This window comes from Pagrus pagrus (assembly GCF_965226575.1).
Source record: "Pagrus pagrus genome assembly, chromosome: 11".
Taxonomy (NCBI): Eukaryota; Metazoa; Chordata; class Actinopteri; order Spariformes; family Sparidae; genus Pagrus; species Pagrus pagrus.
The window spans coordinates 13,079,663-13,096,171 of record NC_140195.1 but is presented as its reverse complement, the minus strand read 5'-3'; the positions used below and the strand labels follow the sequence as shown (position 1 = coordinate 13,096,171).

General features: G+C 42.9%; 1 protein-coding gene across 2 annotated transcripts in view; it reads right to left on the bottom strand.

Annotated features, from left to right (window-relative positions):
- Positions 1-20: 20 nt before the first annotated feature.
- nkain4 (sodium/potassium transporting ATPase interacting 4) overlaps positions 21-16,509 on the bottom strand; it is a 53,334-nt gene continuing 36,845 nt past the window's right edge. The window contains exons 5-7 of one of the 2 annotated variants that reach the window (XM_084366410.1): positions 13,784-13,844; positions 5,365-5,449; positions 21-3,173 (exon numbers count right to left, since the gene is read on the bottom strand). In XM_084366410.1, the coding sequence (XP_084222536.1) occupies positions 3,164-3,173; positions 5,365-5,449; positions 13,784-13,844 (156 nt within the window). In that variant the 3' untranslated portion in view covers positions 21-3,163. The remainder of the gene's footprint in view (positions 3,174-5,364; positions 5,450-13,783; positions 13,845-16,509) is intronic. The other variant, XM_084366411.1, reaches the window with a different exon arrangement.

Below are 16,509 nucleotides of genomic sequence, written 5' to 3'. Positions count from 1 at the left end.
TAGCACACATGACAACGAGATCATTAAAAGAGCACATTCTTTTATTAACAAACACCTATTTACATGAACACAAAGCACAGTTCTGGATAAATAGGATTACACAATCAGGTCACATGGGGTCGGGCCAACACAGGACACAAAATAGAAGAGAGAAATACAAAAAACAGAGATGTTTTCCACTTTCTATACAAAGAAAAAGAATTATCTACAAACAGGTGGACTCTTTTTCAGTGGTGACTAGCACATACACACACAACCGTAACAGGCTTCAACTAATTCCAGTTACCGGGATTGAGGAAGAGGCTGTATTGCACTGAGAGGAAGACTAGTTTTTTACACGACGATTTTAGTAGCATTCACTACCAATACTGATTATGTTACAATATGAGGTGCTTTGTGTTTTAACTATCCCACACGCCACTTAGCCAACCAGGAGTGTGCAAACTTTAAAGGGGCACTATGTAGTTTTTGAAGAAGAAAATTAAAACTCAGAATTGTATTATTTACAATGTTTGTGAGGCAATAAAACAAACTCAGAAATATTTATTGTTTCCATAATTGAATAAGAAAGCTGTTCTTAGAGGAAAATAAGATCCCCAGAACACTGTTTGAAGCTAGAAAGGTGGCAGGGTCCGCCAAATATAAACAAAGATGTTGTTGTCCTTTAAGCTTAGTTTGTTTATTCAGTCATGAAAACAAAGAGAGTTTGTTTATTTAGTTTGTTTAGGCATAACAAAAAAAATCAGTCATGAAGATCTTTCTCTTCTGATTAAAATTCCTTCCGCAAAACCATGTAGCGCACCTTTAAATCATAAAGACAATAATGACATATAAATTATTGCGTCCTGTCCAATCAAATCAACATGCTTCGCTCTCATCGTTCTGAAATTAGTCAGCAGATGTTTGTGGACTGTCTATCTGGCGGTGAAGAACATCTAATATCACAGAGGGATCTGACACGCAGCAGGATATTTTTAGGTGGCGGAGAACAGAAACGTCTTTTGATGACAAAAAGTAGGCGAAACAGACATGTTCAAACTTAGCACAAAGAAATACTGTAATCAAACATACTGAAAATGGTCTGGCGGTGAATGTAGTGGGTAAAAAAAGATGTAGAGAAAGACAAAAAAAAAAAACCATTGAAACAACCAGGACAAAAAGTGCTGACTCTTCCTACATGAAATTACAGAGCAAAAACACTATTTAAAGAGTTATTGTTACGAGCTGACAAACAGAATCATCTCAGGACAAAAAAATAAAGAGATTTATGGAAGAAGAGTGGCGACATTTGGTTGATTAATCGGTAAGTCGATGGATAGAAAATTAGTTGCCAACTATTTTGATAATCGATTAATCGTTTAAGTCATTTTTTTAAGCAAAAATGTCAAACATTTGCTGGCTCCAGATTCTTAAATGTAAGAATTTGCTGCTTTTCTTTGTCATTATGATAATAAATGAAGAGTCTTTGGATTCTGGATGTCGGTTGGACAAAAGAAGCAATTCAATTATCAATTCTCACAATATCACAGACCGAACGATTAACTGATTACATGTGAAAATAACTGGCAGATTTATTGATAATAAAATGAGTCTTTAGTTGCAGCCTTACATGGAAGAGCGTTCCTGCAGAGTGCACACGAACACTTTGAACACCAGAGAGCAGTAGTGATTCACACAAACTATAAGGCTACAGGAGATTTGGCTCAAGACTTTAATTCAGTCCTGAAACATCAACAAAAGTGCTACCAAACAGTAATGAGATATGAATCGTGCGTGCACTTCTGTCTAAAATAAAGACGTGTTACATTGCTGGGTCAGAATAAAATAAATCTGAGTAAGAAACTACTCAGTGGAAGCTTTCGGTTGTTGTTTAACCAGCTCGTCTACGGCGAGTTAAAGACATCAGTTTTGCTATTTTGTCATTTTTTTAACATGTTATACACATAATTACAATACAAACCCTGTAAAAAACATGCTATAAAACAATCACAACTGCGACTATCACCACTGAGTATCTAAACCGCTACACTGACAGGAGACAACGCTCTGGTTCACTCAGGTACAGCCAAGCTACTTCTACACTGACGACCATACGACTCAACACTGCTGTGCGCAATATGAATAATGAAACAATTTCTATTGTTGTCTCGAAGTTAAAAATATGCGGCGTCACCTTTCCTTGAGTGTGTGTAATGATCACCCCTGTCAGCAGCCAGATGTGACAGCAGTTGGAAGAAGAGGGGAAAACAAAGCTTTCAGCACGTCCTCTAACAAACACCCGACACTTCAGACACGCCGGCTGCGCTGTTGGTGGAAACAGTCACAATAAGACTCCAGAAATAAAAGTAAGACTCACATGCTGTTCCTTGCGTTTAAACACCTCTCACACACTCAACGCTCTTTTGCATTCTTGATAGTTCAAATTTCAAAAAACTCCAAATCCAAAATCCCCCCCCCCCTCTCCCTCCTGCCCTCGTTTCATTATTTACATTTTCTATTTTTGATAGATGCCCCTGTAGGTTTGGTGCTTTTGTTCCCTCCCTCCCCCTTCTACCTCTCCGCTCCCCTGCCTCTTCCTGCTTTGCTTGTGTATTTATGCACACAGATCCTGGCCTAAAGTAAACAGACAGTGCACAATAGCTCATTCCACAGGCTCCACTGTAATTCAGCCCTCCGGCCAAGATCTGAGCCAAACCGGCAATAACATGCTAAATCACTGAGTCCTCTTAGACACAGCACCACAGACTGGGAATGCTGGGCAGTCCCTGATTACATACACAATGTATTTATATGCTGTACATGTATACACTCATGTTCTTGGGGAGTATTAAACCATTGTGGGCAGGTCACAGCAATGAGACCTCGGCAGAGAACTCAATGCAGAGAAAATGATTGATACTTCCCGAAACACACAATATGAGGCTTTGTTGCACTGTAATCCCCCCCTTTCCCTGAACCCGTCATCCCTCCCTGGAAAACAATGGCCCCTAACTGAGAAGTGTTGGCGTTTCTTTTCAGTAAATGACATGGTTAAAGCACTGAAATCAAGAAGAGGAGGAGGAATGTGTGGTGTGCCCCCGTTCACTGGGATGTTTGTGTCAAAACAGCCGTTTTGTCTCCGTGGGAACTTGCTGTGTCACCTCCCCGCTGGACGCTCTCCTATTTACGTAGACCTGCAGAGAGAGGAGACATGGCCAGAGAGGGCAGAGGGTTAGCGGTTGTTGGGCAGCTCACACACACATTTATACACACACACACACACTCACTTCCCTGGGCGAATTTCTCGAGGATCTAACTCCCAAGAGATCGAGGAGACGAAAACTTCCTCCCTCCCATTAGAGACGGAGCTGATTAAACTGTCAAGAAGCTAATAAAATATTCATTCCATGTTGGCAGAGAATTATTACATGACTTCCCAGGCTCATTGTTATTAAGTCCTCTGCACAACTTAATTGATTAATCCAATTTTAGACAGATTTTTTGTGTGTTTTTCGCCATTTGCTTCTATCTGTAACTGCCTGCGGCGTGTGGACACACATACGCACTGCGCGCACACACACTAAAAAACCCACAGCACTGTCATGAGAGGCCTTCATATCCCCTGCAGCGCTCTGACAGGATGTAGCATGCTTCAGACAGAGGTTTACTCCCCCAGACGTGACTCAAACCTCCTCCGTCTGGTCAGTGTTGTTTTGTGACTTCTTGGATCCTGATCAAATATCATAAATGGTAACACTTTATCATTTATATAAGGTACATCTATAGGAATAGTTATAGGGAATAGTTATTTCACTGTTAACAAACAAAGAAATGCTTTATAAAACATTTATTAAGCAACTGTTTATTCTAAAGTTGTTGTTGATGTTTAAAGAACCAATCACATCAACAAAAACGCTGCCTCACGCACTAGCTTACATACGATTTTGCTGTTTATTCATCTGATTCTGCTAACAAACATCTCCTTAATAACAACACTTTCTCTAACGCTGGGTTGGAGAACGTCGGGCCACAGACTTGAGAGAATGACATCTTGATTTCACCCCGAACTAACGGAGAATCTGAGATGTCGCTGTTTGATGGGTGACACTAGCAAAGCAACACAGCACATAAAGTAAGCATAGCAGAAAGACACCACGCATCTTCACAGTAACGATCAAGTGCCACCAGTCTTCCCGGAAGTGACTGTTGTTGTTAGCAATGTAATGATGATTCGGTCTGTATACCTTTCCAATTGCTTAATTAATTCATTTTTTTGTTCACATGTCAAATAATTATTAACTAAAGTTTAATTAACTACTAACCTACCATTTATTTATGATAGTACGAGGGATGGGACATAATAGATTTTAGCGCGGATCGCGATAAAAAAGCCCAATAAGTTGTCGTGGAGAATTTTCATTATCGTCACCATGGCTGAAGGCATGGCTGTACATTGTATCCCCCACAAAAACAAGTTGATGTGGATGTTTGTAAATATGACGAGTTCCAAACTAAAAAAAACAAAAGCGAGATGAGGTTAATACCATTTGTTTTCCTGTTATTTGTGCAGGAAGACCTGATGAGTTATGATTACTTGTTACTATGTTTGTTGTTCACTAAAAACACGTGTGTCCTACCTGTGATGCAATAAGAATATTTGTGTACAAACACATGAAAGGTTAAAGTGACTACAGTATATTTTAGTGCCATTTCAGCTGATATGATTATCGGGATAAGATCCTGAATTGCAATTATGCTGGACTGGATATTCACGACATGTCATTTTCATATCATCCCATGCCTCGATGGTACGTTGATCCTGTTACCTCACTAACCTCACTAACCCCATCTGTTACTGTTGTTGTTTTGTTACTGTCTCATCTATGGTTGTCTAGTATCACTGTTTTTACTTTTAGTATCTCTGTCCTTACATAACTTGTTGTATGTCACTGTACGTCAAACTAACTGTCATTCTGTGGTATGCCATTGTATTATGTTGGCTTATTGTCTTTATTCTTTCTTCTTTTGTGTCACTGTTGTTGTATGTGCTTTTATTGTTACTCCCCCTCTTCCTTCCCCTTAGGAGGTCTTTCACCTCCTACCAGGCCATTGCCTTAATAAGAATGTATTCTTAGCAATTTTTGCCTGGTAAAATAAAGGTTTACTACTACGTCTCTGGAACAAGTGAGTAAGAGTTGAGATTATTTTGTCAACAGTTTCAGGGAAAACTGAAGCGGAAACAATTCCTTGCAGGAAACAGGTACAACCCAAACTGTATAAGACCACAAGAAGCAACAGATAATGTGAATATCGACACACAGTACACTTACAGTCCGACTAAAAAACACACAGACATGTACATGATGACAGCACATTCATACTTACAGGTACATGGGCTTTAAGAGGAGATGAGATGGTTTCTCATTGACATGGTAGAGTGGGAATGGGTCAAATCCACCAATAAAATCAACTGAAAACAAAGGATTAAAAACGTAAATTATGGAGTAAATCAAAAGACAGACAATAAGACACCAAAGTAAATAAAAAGACATTCATGGTTTAAAAAAAGAGAAATGAAATGTGAACAGACAACACAGTGGAGAACACATGTAATGAGGGGATGTTGAAAGGCAACGTCTCGCCATGAACAATGCAACTGTTGTTCTTTTTTGTTTAACTTTGACAAACAAAATAAATAAAAAACTTTTTTTTCTCTCCCATCTGTGCATCTGTGCTGGAGCCGGAGGGAAAGCTCGGGAACAGGTGAAAGCTGGCCAGCTGTCAAAACACCCTAAGCCTTTTTTATCGCTCAGAAACAGAGGTGACCTTCAGCCACCGACCGAAATGATCAGGGCTCTCTGTTTATTTAGAGTTCAGACTCTAGGCAAGCTGCACACGAGCAAAGTGGGTCTTACGTCACTGGTAACCAAAGTGCAGTGTATTTTTCAGTGATGCGGAGAGAGATGCTTTAGAGATGCAGGGAAAGGCTCGCTCACGAAGGGACACAAAGGGCTGAGGGGAGGAAGAGAGGGGAGAATGAGAGGGGCGGACGGGGGGCGCGCCACGCATGTCGGTCCGACTGACAGAGGGGGCCGAGGAGATTAGGCTGAAGGAGCGAACGTGAAAGAGGCCAGCATGTCCGGGAGCTGCGAGCCGTCTATAAACACCACCAGGAGAGAAACTGAGATTGAATCTGATTTAGTGGAAAAAGATCGGTTACTTCCAGGGAACCAACAGCTTCGGGGGGAAAAACAGACACAAGCCAGCCATGGAAACTACTGTAAGGCCAAATCAGTTCCATCCTGATAAGAGGAGGCAGGGGCGGCCTGCTGAATACTGATAGGTGGGCAGGATGAGCGCCGAGAGCCACAGGGTGTTGTGAGGGTGGAGGCGACTGTCCCTTTCCTTTCCTCTGACCCTGCCCTGGTTTCCTGGGATTCTCTGTTTCATCTGTACACACACGCGCACGCACGCACGCACGCACACACACACACACACACACACACACACACACACAGACACACACACACATACGCACGCACACACACACAGACACACAAAGACCTCTTCCCTGATCTTTTCTGTACCAGTGGTTTTCTCATTAGAAGCAGGTGGGGATCCGTCCCTCGCTATGATAAACTGTGCTGAGGAATACAGTTAGATGATAATGATGGTTGCCATTTTTAGACACACTAGCAGCTGCGGGGATGGCAGCGCCTGTCCATCCGTCAGCCTGTCAATCCAACGCTTTGCTTCATGGGGAAAAAACATGACAACTGTTGGATGGATTGCAGTGAAATGTGAAACAGATTTTTCCCTCTACACAAGTATTAGGGCACACATAAATATTATCTAATGGGTGTCTGACATGTTTTTTAGCAGAGAAAAATATGTTTACTACATTAAAATCCTTAAAATGCCAGCACCTCCTTCCCCCCTCATTAAAATTTTTAGAATATATGAATAAGGAGGAACAAGATGTCTCCTTCACTGTAAAGTCAAGTCTCAGTGTGTACACTGAAGCCTTCAAGTTTTCCAAATCACACTTGTGTACCCTAAGTATTAGTCTGACTCAGTGTATGTAGACGGTTATTTCAGGTCCTCTCCCTTCCGCTATCTATGTGTTCCCGTTTTCCAAATACCTGTCACTACAGCAAACAACAACAACAACAACAACAACAACCTCCACGCTAGCAACCTATATGCTGAAAATGGCAAGTTACTGGACGCTAATGGTACGGATGTAAACAAGCTTGCTACTCTTACCATTTCTTTTTCTGGGTTTTAACCATATGAAACCCAGGGGTATGCCCGGCTCCCCACGTGCAAAACAAGTTCAACCCGACACCATTTTGCAGGGGCACCCACCCTTCATCCCGGGTATAGCTCCACTATAGATGACGGTGATTGGTTTAAAAAAATACAAACAAGTCAAAGCGTTTTTTCCCCTGTACCAGAAGGCGCAGCCAGACCTTTCTCTGATGCTGAAACAGCAATATGGAGATAGGGTTTGCTGAATATTATAATATATTTAAATATAATATATTATAATATTGCGCGACTTGCTGAATATTGGACCAGATTTTGCTTCTAAACTACTTGTGATGTCAAAAGTCATGCTCGTAAGCCTGCCTCTTAAAATTCAATTTTCAGTGAGCAGTGGAAATTTACACTTTCCGCAATTAATGTGATAATTGTTAATAATTTTGACTGGAGGGCGAGTTTAAGATCTTTAGAGGATGAATTCAGATGACCGTTGGTGATCTTCTGACTCCTGAAACTGTTACACTTTCAGTTAATGACATATCACCTTGAAAAGACCTAAAAGACAACACCCACCCCAGCCACAGTCTGTTTACTCTGCTGCCGTCTGGCAAAAGATACAGCAGTATCCCCTGCAGTACCGCCGATCGATCTATCTATCTATCTATCTATCTATCTATCTATCTATCTATCTATCTATCACTTATAACCCTCAGATGCATCACTCCTTCATACTGTACAATGTATGCCAGGCTGTTAATTGCATCTCCATTGTTGAACCTTTTTTCCAATTAATTCTTACATGCATTCCTCTGACCCTGACCTTGAAGTGGATCTTCCATGCTGCTCACTGAACCCTGAATCAGTAAACAATTCTTGTAAACAATCTGTTTTTTATGCTTGATCCACCAGCAAACAACCCTTTGAAAATTAATGTGAAAGGCTGCTTAGATGGTGGAAAGCCTCAGATGGCCTGTTTATTCTCAAAAGACAATTCAAGCTCTTTGCTAATTTGGCATTTCAGTGTGGATGGCAGATAAAAACGTACAACATTAAACAGCCTGTTCAATTTGTCTTCTCCGATGCTGACAGTGGCCTTGGAAACACATATTGGCAGCTGATCGTCGCTTGTGATCCTGCTCAGTTTCTTTCAGCCGGAGCGGGAAAGCGGATTTTCACTTGTGTGGACACACGCAAGAAATGAAAGGTATGTAGGTCAATAGTTAAGGTATCTACGCGAAGCCCCTAAAGAAGCAGGGAGTAACACAAGACGATTACTTTTCAGTTCAAGCGCAAACTGGTCCTGGACCTGTTCAGTATACAGCATGCAGCTGCATCTCCCACCATGTGTGTGTTTGAAGGGGTCGGTCAGCTGACACTGACATGAAACACAAGCACCGAGATAAAAGGAAAAAGGCCAGGAGAGAAAAACAGTGTTGGTGTGAGGAAGATCGAGAAAAACAAGGAGAGAGACAAAGACAGGGAGAGAGATAAAGGGCAGACGGATAATTCAAGCCCTCAGAGCCTGTCTGCAGTTAAGCTAGAAGGGGTGAAGTACGAGACACAAGTGTGCTCGCCCTCTCTTTCTGTGTCTCTCTCTCTCACACACACGGTATTTAGGGGAGCTCCTCATAGTTGGCTCGGTTCTGCAGTGCTGCGTCTCTGTCCTCACACACCATTACACAGCCATCATTGCTATACACACTACTCATTTACTTTAAAGACTGGTTTAGCGGTTTTATGCTTAGTTATTTTGCATATGAAACCTTCAGGTATGTTTGATTGAGAGTGTATTTAAGGTTAATCATCTGCGCAAGGAGGAGTAAGCCTGCAGGCGACGATAGACCAGGAGAGCCTCTGGAAATTTTGTCTAGTCGGATTATGTGTAAATGAATACAGAAAACACTTTTGTCATCCGGTGCCGAGCTACCTTCAACTAACTGCATTCTGTTCTCAGAAGCTTGAAACGTGTTTCCGTGTCTGTTTACAACTGAAAAAAGCTCCGGCAAGTGCAAAGCGAGAATGCTGTGACACAACGAGGAATCACCCCCGCTGATCATGTGGAAACTGCACACATGGTGTTTACTATATTTACAACTCCACCCAAAACTTGAGCGCATATTTGCATGAAAATGCAGCTTCAGTGCTCTGCACTCCCACAGAGGTGTTTTTTCAATCCCCCTGCTTGATAGGACGTGTAGTCACGTTGGGTGGATGCTCAGAATTACATCGAGCTCTGTGTACTGAGAAGAAATGATAACAAAACTAACACGAGTGTGAGGGAGCTGTCAATCAAGCCCGGGCTGTGTGCGCAGTAACCAGGCAACACATGAGTAAAGGTGAGAAACGAATATAAACAAATAATGTGGAAACATGATGGTTAACATTAGAAACATTTGAACTAAATCATAATCAAGATTTATTTCCCCACAAAAACAAGACTTTTAGTGCTGTATGTTTTACATTAGCATGAATATGCTAAATATTGACGGGAAAATAAGCAGCACTTTCCTTCAGAATTTTTTTTTCTGACAACTTTGTACTTCAACCCCCTACATTGTTGTATCTTCTATATAAAAGATGTAACGAGATGGAAACTCAACTGGGGAGAAAAGGCGTGTCAGTGATAAAGGCAGCAACACGGATGAAACTGAACTAGGTCATTCCCTCTATTATATTAATATGAAGTGAGGTTCAGTTAGCTTTGCTCAGAAATGGCTGGTTGAAACGTCCTTCACAGGGAAACTTTTAACTTTTATACTTTGGGTTCATTTCAGTGCCTGGACTGTACTTCTGCTTGAGTAAACAATGTGTGCTGTAGAGTCATTTGACCCGGGAATGAATGCCAATTGAGCCCTTTCCTACTGAAGACAAAAGTGAATGTCAGTTGGTATTAATGGATTTTTTTTTTTGCGCTTGTGAAAAGGGTTTTTGACTCTTCATATTTCCTTTAAATTGTCTCAGTAAGCCATGACAGTGTTACATTGGACTACCTGGACCCTGACAGTCTCTGGCTACACTGAACACGTAACCAGCTAGAGTCATTTCCTGTAAATAGTTGGTTTAATTTAACAAAATATTGACACTGTAAAACAAATTTCTGTATAAAAATGTTGCAACACTTCACTTAAAAAATACAGATACACATGTTATATACATACAGTTACATATGCACCACTTATGCTCCGCTCCACGCCTGGTTTAGCCAGTTTCATTGACTACAGTGGAAGTGTGGTGTTGCAGCAGTCAACACTGTGTTTTGAATGTAGCCTGCCTGACACTGAAGCAGCTAAATGGAATGCAGCCATCATTCATTTTATCATTTACACCGGTGCTTTTCCGAATACTGTGAAAAGGCCCCTTCAAACTCTTTGAGTGTTCTACTCGTCTGACGTGTTTTATAAAGCATACTTGAGGTGATTGTCTTTTTTTTTTTTAACGTATTGACCTTTTCACTTTACACCCTGAGGATATGCTGCCTGCCACCTCGACACCAATCCATCCCTCCAGTTCCCCTGTCTGCTGGGGAGGATTTTCTGGGGATGTGACTCAGCACAGAGGGCGGCAGCATAATTAGCAGACATGCTAAAGCAAGCTTATCCCGGCGCTAGGCTTCTAACTCCATGACCTACTTTACAAAGAGGATTTTCCCCACCACTCACTCTGTCGGTGTGTCTGCTCACCACCGATAACAAATTCACACGCACAAGTACACAAAAAACACCCGCACGCAGTCAGTCAGTCAGTCGACATGCACACACAGACAACAACATAGCAGGTAAGTGTGAGTGCACACACACACACGCGCGCGCACTAATAGAGTGAGAAAGAAAGAGAGGCGGTCATATCAAAAGGGAGATCACACACACACTCACACAGTATCACAAATAAAGTCTAAAAGCCATGTCGAACCCTGAGCTGAGGGTATATGATGCTTGTTATTCTGCCCATTGTGTCTTCTCGGCTCCTTGCGAGTGTGTGTGTGTGTGTGTGAATGTGTGTGAATGTGTGTGTATGTGTGCGTGTGTTTCATTGCGCTACTCTTTACGCAAGCCTGAGCACTCAAATCTAACTCACCCATCTCCCTGGAGAGTGAGAGAGTGCTCGGCATGAGAGGAATTCCTGTCTTATCTCCTTATTCGTGAAAAGCTCATCTCGTCTCGTCTCGTGTTGTTTGTTCCTGCTTATTGCCCCCTCTCCTTTCTCCCTCCTCGGTCTGCTCCTCCACAAACACTCCTCTTTGCCCCCCTCGTGTACTCCTCTTCCCGTCTTTCCCTCTCTCTTCCCTCTCTTTCTGCCCTCTCCTGAGGATTCTACCTGCCTTTCTTCTCTGGCTGAGGCGCAATCAACTGTAGAAGTTATTGACCAGCACGGCGCTTAATGAGGCTGATGCAACGAGTGACCAGGGACCTCTAACGCTTTACAAGCGCTACTCATTAAAGCTCAGAGAGCAAGAGATGGGAAAAGAGACGGAGCGAAGGTTTTCCTAAACACACTGACATTGGAGTCTGATACATGATTATTCCATCTACCTGTGAAGAAAAACCAGAAACAGAAATGAAGAGAGAAGTAGGAGGAGAGATGCTGAGGCAGCCGGGGAGCTCAATGCAGAAACCTGCTTTAATCTACACATCAAATGAAAGGGGAAAACGAGAGCGGCAAAGTGCCTTAGCTGCTTTTTGTGTTGCTGAGAGTGAGCGTGTGTGTCTGTGCACCTGTGTCTGCATGAACAAATACGTGCGTATGTGTGTGTGTGTGTGTGCGCGTGCGTGCAGGCAAAGGTCTGATTACAATAACAAAGAGGCTGAAGTTGGAAGCGATGTAGCAGCGTTTTCCTCCAGCACAGCTCGCATCAGAGAAGAACTACAAGATAATTAAAACCAATGAAAATCATACCATGTTCTGTTTTCAACCCCCAAGCTTGCTTTTTTTTTTTTTTAAACCAACCTCTCCCTGTTGCTCTCTCGTTAGATTTATCTTTTCTTCAGAGCACGGATGAGTATCCACTATGCGTTTAAACAAACAGAATATGTGCCAGCAGATCCACACAGGGGATGAGTGAAGTTCAAATGTCAGAAAAACAAAAGGAAACGTCTCTGAGGTTGGAAAGTCTTTCTCGTTTTTTTTAGTTGACTCGACTCCTTTGCTGAAACGGTATTGCCCTCCAGGGATTACTTAGGGGTGACTGGTGATTAAGTGGTACTGGCCAGAGCTGGGAGGGTGGGGTGCTGATGCTAACCACTCACAGCCAGTGAATCTCTGGTATGTGACCACCAAAGAACTGCGCAGGAACACCACATCACGATTCCCTCCAAATGACATGAGTCTGCTGTTTCGAGATGCAATTAGTGCATGTAGCGCTTGCTTTTCAAATCAAATTAGCAATTTGGGATTCTTGAAACAGGACATGATTACAGCCAGGCTCCAGATTTTTTATTTTAATAAGCATGAATACCTGAGACCCTCCACTTTAATCTTAGCTAATCCTCATACGATCAGCCTGTTGGTTTCACGGCATTGGCTTGAATTTACAAGGCCGAAATGTGTAAGAGCAGATTCTCGCGCATGAGGACATCGCTATGCGTCCTGGAAAGTTCCTGCGGTGCTAATCAGATATTTATGACTCCCGCTGACCCCTTAGATCAAATGTTTCCTCCCCTGATTGGCTAACCTCCAGCACGACCTCTGACCTGCTGCCTATGAGGTCACAGCAGCTGGGTCATTTATCACAAGTGTCCTTCTCTGGTTTCTCCGTCTCCTCTTATGACTCGTTTCATGATCCCCCGTCGTCTTTTCCCACTGTTGTATGCATGCCCTCATCTGACTCCATGTTAAAGGTATAACAAGAGCCAACAGACGTCGACACTGAGCCAGAGCGCTGAGATAACACATCGAGGAGCCACTCCAGAGGAAGGATGTACATGTTTGACTAGCTGCGGGGAAGACAGACACGAGGAGGGAAGGTGTGTGTGTCTGTTTGAACAAGGCAGTGGGGGAGGTGCAATCCTGCTGCATAAAAAAAAAAAAAAAAAAAACCCCAAAAAAACAACCCCAGCCAGGCAACAGACAGCTGGAGCGACACACAAGGGGGCACATGGGGAGAAGAAAGTGAGAAAAGTGAAAGCCAGAGTACATTAAAGGAGGTTTTACAACAACGGCGAGGACCACACAGAGTGACGAGGAGCAGAGACGAGGCGACACGTGAAACAAGAAGAATGGCTGAAGGAGGTGTGGAGAGGGAACACATGGCTCCTTTGGTTCTGGAGGGAGAGGGAGACAGGGCCCAGCTGGTGTGGGGGAGGAGAGAGGAGGGAGAGAGGAGAGAGTCGGAGCGGTGATGGTGCAGGGCGGGAGAGGAGGAGAGGGAGATGAAGAAACATGGAGCCCTGTTCTCCTTAACTCTGGTGATTCCCCATCTCACATGTGTGAGCGGATCTTGGTATGATTCATTAGTTGCTACAAGGCTCGATTCATGGATGGTTTTGCATGTGTGTGTGTGTGTGCGTGTGTGTGTGTATAAGGGTGAGGTTAAGCGACTCACAGCTGTCCTCCTCCTCGGTGATAGCGCTGACAACATAACAGGCGTACACGAAGCCCAGGAGCTGTGAACACACAAGCAAACAAGAGGGGTTAGACTCCACAGAGCAGGCGGTGTGCGGTGGATAAACAGCTGTGTGTTTGCTTTGATCAACACAATGATAATACAGAACATCTGGAAAAAGATTTTTTGCGGAGATGCAGCCTCGACTTGAGACGTGATGGCTGCGTGTTCTGAAGGATCCACTGGCGGGCAGATGATGCAAGACTGTGCAACACCGATTATCTGACAGTAAATTTACTGCCAAAAGTTTTGACGATCGAGTGTGTTTTTCGGCTACTTTTTTAAGATTGAGTGAAAGCTGACAATCGACAAAAATGTCAAACAATGATCAGGGTTTTGGACAGACAAGGAGCGTGAAGACATCACCTTATGTTCTGGAGACATTTTTCATGATTTTCAGTCATTTTTTAGACTCAACAATGAATCATCTATCACCCGATTCTGCACTTCCCCTAAACTCTACAGAGCTTTATCGCATCTTTCAGCTCATTTTTTTTTGTTTCTTTTTGGTTTCCTTCTGATTGAGCAGACAGCTCTCAAAATCTCTACCTGTCCAGCACCACAGGGCAGACACACAAAGTTAGCAGCTAGATGCAAAACAAAAGCTGCATTCCACCAAAGTTACACTCATACCCTTGGAACACTTATGTAACCCTTAATTAATGTACCTAAACTAGAGCCTGTACAAAAATTATATCGGCTGGTAGATATAATTGGCTGATACTGGCTGAACAGATATATCTGTATCGGCGTATACTTTGTCCCCTACAGTATGTACCAACATGAAAACTTTTATGATGCAGAAAAAGATGCTTGGGGTGTTTTATAATTATTGAATTCCTAGTAAAATGAGCTATTTCAGTAATTTTAAACAGCGAACACATTTATGTCTGATTTTATGTTCTGCTTTTCCTGTGGAAAAAAACAGGAGTTTGGGAAATCCTACATCAGAGCACAGGCGGTGAAAGATAACACTGGTTGTTTGGACTGACCAGTCAGCGGTCTGCAGTGTCTTAGTATCATACCAGTGTGCTATGTACTTCAACAGAAGGGTAACACAAAAATGGGATGGCACGGAGGGGTTCTTCTGGTACCACCCACAACCTTTGATAACGGAAACGCAGAAATAGCTGTTCTCATGTGTAACACACTGAGCTGAACTGACCCGGCCTGCTGGTGGAATAACTGTAGAGCAGCATTTCACTTCCAAAGACTCAAATATTTTCCTCAGGAACTGGTGGAAAACAAAACCAGAGTGAAAATTGAGCTTTTATCCACCAGATGTCCTGAAACAAGGGCACCGACTGTGTAAAACACAAACCTTTTGCTCAAAAAGTAAGCTTCTCCACCTTAAAAAGGTGTCAGCGCTACTATCACAGCTTGCAATGCTTTCAGAGTAGACAGGACTTCTGGAGTGTACATACAGTAGTAGCTTCTATGTACAAACACACCAGAAAGCGACAGAGTGAGCACACAACGCGACTGTACGCCGACACCCGGTGCTGAGAATAGCCTGTGGAACTGGCAGATGGCTGCCATCGACTCAGAAACAGACAGTGAGAGACAGTCTCTCTTCACCCATCCAGCCATCCATCCATCATTTGGCACTCTGCCATGCCAATTAAAAGAGAGTCGGGAACGCTGCCCTCCTTACACACTGGGTACACAAACACAAAACCCAGGGGGGGACTGACTCAGTGCGATGGCCGCTATTTATATAACATTCATCAACCTATAACTTAACTTGGCTGAAGGAATTATTAGAGGAACAAAGATGTTGTGCAGTTTGCAGCACTTTCATCTCCATCATTTGAGTTTAATGTCATTTTTTAATGTATTCTTTATATTGGGCCTTTATTGAAGTTCATCCAGATGTAGATTAAATGTTTTATTTATGAATGAAACTCAGGTGTAGAGTCTGGTAGAAGAGAGAATGGGTCTGTCTCTGTGTGGGCGAGATAAGATACATAACTCTTCCCTCTGCTTTTCTCTCACTCGGGTTTTTTTTCTCTACTATCTAATTGCTGGTCTCACCCCATCCATTACGGTGGCGGTGAAATGGAGGTGAATTAGCATATGTATAAAGCCAGTGTCAAACACAAGATGGTGTTAACAGCAGGGAGCACACCCTGTTTTCAGCTGCATTGTGTCCGTGTGTGTGTTTTAGCTGTAAAAGTGTGCGCTCGCATGAGTTAATATCTACGCACGAGTGCACGTTTGTTTAATTTTCATGACGGGCTGCGAGTGTCTGGGACTCTACCGGGTGGACGAACGTTATTCTCCCAACTGGTGTTTTGATGGTTGCGGCGGAGAACGCTGTATTAGGCCAATAAAAACAACACTTTGTGGAAAAACATTTAAATCAGACTCATGTGTTGACACAGCGGGAGTGCAGATTTAGAGGGCACCGGGGGGAAAAGTGCAGGGTCATCCAAAAATAACGGACCCGGCTCCACTTTTTACGCAACACGGTGCGTCGACTTGTTCCAACACACAGCGCCGGCCAATCGAATATGTATAATAACAGGGCACATTCCTGGTAGATTACATTGCAACATGCACAGTGTAATTCCACTGTTTACCTGTCCCTCTTTTGAGACAGAGGATAAAGTAATTGCTGCCAAGATAACTACTCCAGAGTTGTGAAATCTTGTCTCATAATATGA